Source organism: Macrosteles quadrilineatus, unplaced genomic scaffold, assembly GCF_028750875.1.
Source record: "Macrosteles quadrilineatus isolate MER2022 unplaced genomic scaffold, UCM_ALF_1.0 Scaffold_2__2_contigs__length_208266976, whole genome shotgun sequence".
Lineage (NCBI taxonomy): Eukaryota > Metazoa > Arthropoda > Insecta > Hemiptera > Cicadellidae > Macrosteles > Macrosteles quadrilineatus.
Genome location: NW_026542595.1, coordinates 201,203,639 through 201,211,929, shown reverse-complemented (window position 1 = coordinate 201,211,929; position 8,291 = coordinate 201,203,639). Strand labels below are relative to the sequence as shown.

The 8,291-nt window shown below is 31.6% G+C and overlaps 1 protein-coding gene across 1 annotated transcript; it reads right to left on the bottom strand.

The window, feature by feature from the left end:
- Window positions 1-2,349: 2,349 nt before the first annotated feature.
- LOC128988002 (astacin-like metalloprotease toxin 5) lies at window positions 2,350-7,942 on the bottom strand. Its single transcript, XM_054409167.1, has 7 exons — window positions 7,856-7,942; window positions 6,922-7,012; window positions 6,088-6,255; window positions 4,731-4,947; window positions 3,611-3,729; window positions 2,814-2,965; window positions 2,350-2,605 (listed from the first exon to the last, which is right to left on the bottom strand). The coding sequence occupies exons 1-7, from the start codon at window positions 7,859-7,861 to the stop codon at window positions 2,459-2,461; spliced, it is 900 nt and encodes a 299-aa protein (XP_054265142.1). The 5' UTR covers window positions 7,862-7,942; the 3' UTR covers window positions 2,350-2,458.
- Window positions 7,943-8,291: the final 349 nt, after the last annotated feature.

Sequence of the window (8,291 nt, the reverse complement as noted above, 5' to 3'; positions counted from 1 at the left end):
AATAGTAAAAAAATACATATGAATAAAAAAAATTATTTTGCTTATGTTTGTATAATAAAAAAAAAACATTGTTCCGGAACGTTAACGTTGAACAGTATATTGATTTGAACGCCGTGAATATTAAAGCTATTTAACTTTAACAGTCACAAGAATTGTTTGGTGTTTAATTACATGTGAATTAAAACGTTAGGCTTTAATTTAATGTATATTAACAATGACACAGTAATGTTCTCTGACACGGCAAGCATAGTAACAAGACTAGTTACAAAGAAAACTGGCTGAATCAGAGCAGCAAAGTGGATTACTAGTTACTATTTACCAGTCGGATTCCCGGGTCTCATTTGTATGTGTTTGTTGTACATAAAACATGACCAACAACTCACTAGGGATAACGGAGATTGAAGTGGAACGATGCATTATCTGTTGCGTTATTTCTTGCTATATTTATTGTAAATAAAATATTTCAATAATCTAAGAAAAATGTACGACTAAATAAAAGTTACATGGAGGTGTTATTTTTCTGGATCACTGTATATATGATAGATAAATTTTGTAACATCTTCCTAGTCGTGTGAGTCTTTTGTTGTAAAAAATATATGGCTTCCTGAATACATTCCTTTGCTTTTTTAATAGGGCATGAAAGACGAGGAGCAGATGACAAGCCAAATGGCATGACTAAAGGTTTTGACAAAAAGATTCAAAAATAGTAAATTCCTCAATAGAGGAGTAGTATACATATATGATTGTGCATATAGGTGTGTGGGTGTGTCCATGAAAACGATAACTCGGGTATCAGTTTTGGCCCGATATCGATGTTTTGTATGAAGGGGCAGGGCGATATATAGGCTTGAAGGAGTTTAACAAACAGAAAGATCGGGTCATTGAAAAGGGTGTTATGGGGTTTGCAGTTTTTAATATTTGTTATTTTCAAATGTTTACCCTTAAAAAGTCCAACCCGATTTTCATTACAGCCAAAATCTGACGTTTTCGTGTAGGGCTCTGAAAAATTATAATTGTACCAATTAAATCTATGCTTTTACAGTTGGACTAAAGATTACGGGGAAAATTCCCAAACTGTAGGCAAACATTTTAAAATCTCATTTTATTTTTATGGGAAACAATAAACTATCGTAGTTTGTGTTTTTATCAAATTTGACAAATTTATTAATTTTATACTATACTATTACGTGTCGTAAAAACACTCCCTTCCTTCCCAGCAGCAAACATTAGTACTTAAATGTTATATTACTCATGTTTTATTTAATTGGAAAATAAATATGACAAGTAAGGAACATTTTTAGTAAAATACAATCAAACAAAAATAATCTTTCTTAGGCTGTAAGTTTTCTGCAGTTTTATTTATTTATAACCAATTGAAAACTATTACTTTACCTATTATTTCAGAACTGATAAAGGTGTTTTCTCAATATATGGTTTAAGCAAATGATGCTTATCGTAGTTTTTATTCGATACTCCCCAGAGAATTGAATTTCAACAATCTTCAGCCAAGTCTTGAACACCTAATCTAAATGCTAATAACTATTTTTACTGTCACCTTAAGTCATTAATCTCGTCTGAAATGACTTGGGTTTAAAGAAAACATAATATATTAAACCCTTTTTAAAGACTTTATTTTAAGTATAAACTTGCTTTTTAGTATCACAAATAATGTAATATTATTATTAACATTGCTTTTTCAGAAACATAATTTATTGTTAAAATAAGTTTCCTACCAAATTCAAATGTTATTTAGTATAAGTGGATGAACATATTCTACAATAACCAATAAAACACTATAGGTTATGTTTTAATCAGGAATATTTTTGGTATAATTCACAAACTAGCCTCCATTCACGTAAAAAAATCGTACAAAAATTTCTTTATTTTTCATAAAGGTTATATATTTAAAGCATGGGTTCCATTTCTGTTTAAACTTTAATTTTGAATTGGAATTTTTAATTTTTTCTTTCTTGTGTCCACGCCATTTTTCAATGAAGTAAATTGAAACACATTTAGGAAGGCTAAGCCTATTACAGTTTCTTTGCGTGTGCCCAAATCAAACCTAGGAAGATTTATAAACGGGAAAGTAGTAATCTTATGGAATCGAACCCGTCCCTCCTGCACCGCAACACAAAACCACGTCAAACCCACGAGCACATCAAAATAAAAGGTGAATTCGCCCGTAACGTAGTAAATTTGTTGCCAACACGATTGGACTGTTGAATTTTTGTTAAAAGCAATTTGTATGAAAACAATACAATATACTGTATTTACTTAATCATATGACGATTAGTATACTATGAATCATCTTCAAATAGTTCAGGGATTGGATAAACAAAATTACCTTCATAAAGTTCCGTAGTTTTTAATTTTCAACAAACTTGATGTAAAATTCCAATAATTAATTACATACAACTGAGTCTCCGAATGGTGCCTGTCCATCTAACGTGTTTTAATGTCATTGTAAGGCATACAGTCTGCTAAAACTACCATCTGCATTTACCGCTGTTGCTGATTTGCAATACATAAGCTCCACCTTAAGCTTGTCAATTCTACTTAGACTTCCTCTAATAATATCGTATCCTGGGAGTTCTTTATGTTGATTCTGAAACGAAAACTCATTTTTACTATTACTAGCAGCATCACTTCTTGACTTAAAAGTACGTGATATATTTGAATAAACATTTTCTATTGCAACTCATATTAAAACACAAAATCTAACGTAAGTCATTTTCTTCTCTACATTTTAAAGAAATGACATTAGAATATTTTACTTGAAGTCATTCGAACAATTATAAACTAGATAAACTCACCTTAGACACCATTGTTGGACCAACAGGGAATCCATTCTCGTTTTGTTTTGCAAACGCAATCGAAGAATAGTGCATAATGCTGTCATAGTCATATCCAAGGCCAAAGTCTGTGTGATCCACGAACCTTTTCTTCTCAAAGTTATGAGTTTGGTCTGAAAAATTCGTGTTTATGGATTATCCCTGGTTATGCACAAATGCTTAAAATAATGTTTAATAATCAAATTAACTTAGCGAAAGTCAAACATAGCTTTAAAGAAACTGGTAATGTTAACAACTAACTTATTTGCTATGTGAGGTTGCTATAAAACATTTTTCCTACCACTGCATGGAAATGATTACGTTGCCAGACCTGGAAACAATACGCAAAATATCTCATTCTCGTTAAATCAGCTGAGTTCACCTTTAGATTTTCTATAAAATACTAACATCCGGTAAGCAAGTAACATATCCTTGAAAACAAAATATAGCCTGAAAGACATTAAAAAAAAAACTTAGAAGTTAATCTATGTTATCAGTAAATAGTGTGTAGGACAAATGCTGTGTGTATTTCGAGCACTGTCATTGCCGCTCTTGAAATGTATAGCCGCACTTAGCTAAAAAAACATCGTGCCTTTACAGTTCTCTAGCAATGACGTACTTTGCACTCTTAATACACAAATTGATATTCAAACTTCGAGGAGTTTGCTTTTGGGGTGAGCGCTAATGCCACTTGCACCGGACCACTGATTTTTTTACTAAAAGCAAATTGCAAATGTAGGTGACAAACGAATCATATATTGGCATTTTTAAATACCAACTTGGAATGATGTTAGACCACACAATCTCCACATAGTTGTCCCTGTTGTGGGCTGCATGTTGATGAGCCATACCCAATGTGTGACCAAGTTCGTGAAGGATAGTTCCCATGTACAAGCAGCTAGAAACAAACCACATAAGTTGGGGAGTGAAAATAGTTTTCTTATTATGACCAAAGAATATTCCCACCACGAGCAAAGCTTGGTCCCCAGGTACTGTAACTATTAAACATGCATAACGCAGTCTTTCATCTCCTGCATTGCCTTTGTGGTGAATAGTTCGACCGAGGATTTCTAAATCCAAAATCTATAAAAAGAGTTAAAAATACTCTTATTAATTAAAATTGTTCTTTCAAAGACTTTTTTTTATTAAAGCAATAAAGAAGCATTTTCATTTCATTTCATTTCATTTCAATATAGACCCGTTGTTCGTTATGTTCGTTGAGGAATAGTCTAATTCTTTGTGAAATTTTCGTTAAATAAATATAAATCAAAACTAATTCAAATTTACTTCGTCTGCAATCCACAAATTAAAGCTAAGACGTGACGGTTTGGTACAATATTAACTGTTTCTTGAACTTACAAAACGATCTAGGATTTTAAAAATATATTTTCCATCGTACTGCAAGCTTTTCACTTGTTGAACCAAACTATAATCGCAAACGATAGTACATCATTCTAAAACATAATGCCAATTCATTTTCCAGAGCCATTTATTATACTAAGTAAGTTTAATAAATTTGCAGATATTTCTACTCATTCATACATAAATATTTGATCTAAGCATATTTAAATCGATTTCAAACATAAACACTTAGTAAAATCATAAACATATTTTAGTGGAAATGTAAGAGGTAAGTTTAAGGCTGGCAACACACTGCAGCTGTCGAGGCGAGGCGAGACATTTTGACTAGGTGTCTTGATCGACAGTGAATGGCCACTTTCGGACCACCATAGCCTACACTGCGAAAGACAAGACAAGAAGGTATTATGACTAGAACGTGATTGGACTGTGAAACCGCACCAAAATCTTGATACCTTGACTTGCCTCACCTTCTGCTGTGTGTTGCCGCCGCCCGGCCTGAGGATTTTAATTTCACAAAATATTTATAGCAATTCTTACTTCTGCCCCAAACTGAGGCGTTGTTCTCCACCAGCGGGTCCAATGTGAGACCAGCATTCATTATCGGGACCCTTGAATATATACACGTAATCGCTGAACTGTCCTTCATTTATAGGCACAAACTTTATCTGGCAAGATCCATCGTTGATATGGCGTGGAGACAGAATTCCTTCCCATGTCGCCATGGCATTTAAAATCAATACGTGCTCTAGTTCAGCTGAGGAAAAATTAAGGACAATTTTATTTAATCCTGGATATGTAATAGCTATTTACCTTACAAGTGTAGTAAGAGCGTTTTTACATCACACAGGTGAATGTTGTGCAACGAGCGGAAGCGAGTTGCATAATTTACCTAAGTGATGTAAACACGCTCTTGCGTAACGTGTAACGCACAAGATTTTACCTCACCCGACAATATACAGGAGGTTACGAACAATATTTTTCATTATCCATTTCACTCATCTTCTAACAGTAACGTTCACTTACAAACAAAAGCTAGGTAAGGAAAATTCTTCAAAACATAACAATAAAATTCAAGCGCACAGCTGATTTCTAGCGTTGAACGTTGTTGGCTCCATAGAGGTATATTTTTTCTGTTAAGCACTCAATGTTATTTAAATGGGTTTCATTACCTCACCGAGTGAGTTTTTTTCAACTTTACATCACTCGAGAAGTAAAGAAGTTGTGTACATCACGCTTGGGATAGGGAAGTTTAACATGGCGGGTTAGGTAAATATTTTTATTAGTTATGACAATGGCAAACAATTTGGTGTTATTCTAAACAAAAATGTACAGTGAATGTGGAGAGAGATTAATCAGATGGTTTTGTTACAGAATAAGTTCACCTGTTTATTTTTTTTATTTATTTCAATGATCAAGGACAGATGGGTAAAATATTTAAAAATCGAAACGCTACTGATTTTTTTCTTAACGATTAAAACTATACTAGGCAAACACTACGACCAAGCCACTGAGTTTGAGTTGAAATTGGCTTAATCTGCAATATCATGTAAAATAATTTATAGTGATTCTAAATTTCATAGTAATTAAAATATGATTCTACGATATGATTCATGAAACAATGACAAATTACGAAATACCGTTCTTACTTATATTGCCAATACAGCCTAAAAGTAGTAAATCCTACATAAAACTGGTGTATAAAATGAGCGGTTACTAAAAAACGAAGTTTACTACATTACAAATTAAAATCTGTCCAATCAGCTGATATACATATCTCTTAACCATGGTGGCAAAACTTCATCAGCGTAGAAATATTTTATTTCAAATTAGCTTTCAGTGTAATTATTTGAAATACTATCGAAGAAGCCTACTTCAAAATTATTAGAATACTTACTAAATCCTTCTTCTATAAAGTAAGGAATTATTCCATTTGGCCATAGTCCATCCCTTAAAACGTTACGACCTTTGATTCCTTCGCTTAGCTTTATGTCCCCTTGGTACTGTCCACTCATTTCCCAAGGATTTCCAAGGTTTCTTGTAATTGTTCTCCCTGCATTATAAACTATAACAAAAATGATTATACAATAATCAGGAGTTTAATCGATGGACTTGTTATTACTATGCTATGTTGTTATTTTAGGGCACATACAAAGTATTGAACAATCTCAGATAGATTGTTTCAAAGTTATTATTTCTCGTGTACACTATTTTGAGCTCTGGTGTCTACTATTATTTGTCAATAAATTACTCTGTGGAGGTGGTTTTGAGGTTCAGTAGAGCCACTAAATTGCATTGATATTGTTGATTTTTTAACAAACTACCAACAATTACCACTCTGCCTTTTGTAATGGTAAACACTCACGCTTAGACACATATGGACGAAAATCTCCAACTACAGCTATTTTAGAGTAAAAATATAAGAAATCTAACATGTTTATAGGAAGGAACCAGAAAAATATTTTACACAGCATTGACGTATAACCACAGAATTGAATCCATGTACCTGAATATTTCTCATCTTATGTAATTTAAAAGAGAGTTTCATTATTTTTTTATAATCAATTTCTTTAATTTATCCCCCTATGTATTGATTTGTGCTTTGCTAACCACTATTGAAATTCAACACAAGTGGTTTTTTTTTTCTTTTTTTTTACTATAAACTTAATTTTGTCCCATAATAGTTCACGGAAGCCAAGTGTTTGGATTTTTTACTTATTTCTATACTCACGATCAGATGAATGGTCCGTTAGTTCGGTTGGTTTGCTGACTACTCCAACTATAAATAAATTGAGGTGGAGCAGAAGAATCGACTTGACCAGCTAAAATCATTGGATAAAGATATCACCGTATATAATGTTATCACACTATTCTTATATTTTTATTGTTTAGCTATATGTTCGGGTTTTAAAAGTTTTGAACTTAAAATAAACTAACTTAGTTTTTTAAGATCCAATTATAATTTCCATCCGATTTCCATGGGCACCTAAAACTGTCATTTAGTGTCTAATCAACTAATAAAAGAAAATACAGCACAGGTAAAAATCAGCAATGTTAACAAAATACAAAAATAATACAACTTTATAAGACACATTCAGCGTCCTAAATGAATAAGTATAGCAAGGGTTTGAAATAGAGATCACACTCGGTATAAGGCTAAAGAGAAAAATACCTTTAAACAATCAACAATTTGTATTTAAAATATGGTAAAACATTTGAAAACAATGAGAATCGTTTATAACTGTGTACACTATAAAAAAAATTAAATGAATATACAATACTGTAACAACTAAGGAAAATGACACAGGATATTTTTGATTTATTAGGAAAATGCCAGAAACACAAAAAAAAGAATTAATAAATTTAAAGCAACAAATCAAACTTGATCAAATAAACATATAGGAAAAACGTCAATCAAGGCAGATTTTATTATTTATATTTTTTTGTACATCTTTATGTGTAAGATTTTTAAAAACGATACAAACTGAGGAATAATTGTATATAATGTTGTGTACAATGTTTTTTTTTAATTTCTTAGTTTTTAAGCAATAGTTCAATTTTTTCCATTATTAATGAACATATCAAGGCTATTTCATTATAAAAACCAGAATATTAATGAGAATTGAAATTAAACCGCAACTAAATTAAAATAAGATATTACTTACTTCCATGTTGTGAAATTAGTAGTGTAAATATTAAGCCTAAAATTGTCTAAGATGTAAAATTAAGTACTCTACAGTTTAAATGATTCGTTTCATATATCTACGCACCATTAAGAGTAAAAGAACCAATGCAATGGAAGCTTTGAAGAACACAAAAACTTATATCTTCATTGTTAATAGACTGTAAACAAACATAATGCTTCTACACCCAGTAGCTTTACAATAAAACTTAATGATAAATAACGTATCAAACGATTTCCATCTTAAAAAACAGTCTTAGTTTTATTTTCAAAGTTTATTCCCTATTAATTATTATTATGAGCAGTGTTGTTGGTTTTATTTAATAGTATTCAATTATGGCTTTAAAAAATAACATAATGCTTTCTTATAAGCATTAAAACACAATTATTAATATTCATAGCTAGATTTAAGGTGTAAG

What these genes read in the sequence shown, in the direction of transcription:
- LOC128988002 (XM_054409167.1), bottom strand. An exon ending in AACGGACCATTCATCTGATC is followed by an intron (nt 6,256 to 6,921) that starts GTGAGTATAGAA and finishes TTTTTGTTATAG; the next exon opens with TTTATAATGCAGGGAGAACA. An exon ending in CTTTATAGAAGAAGGATTTA is followed by an intron (nt 4,948 to 6,087) that starts GTAAGTATTCTA and finishes ATTTTTCCTCAG; the next exon opens with CTGAACTAGAGCACGTATTG.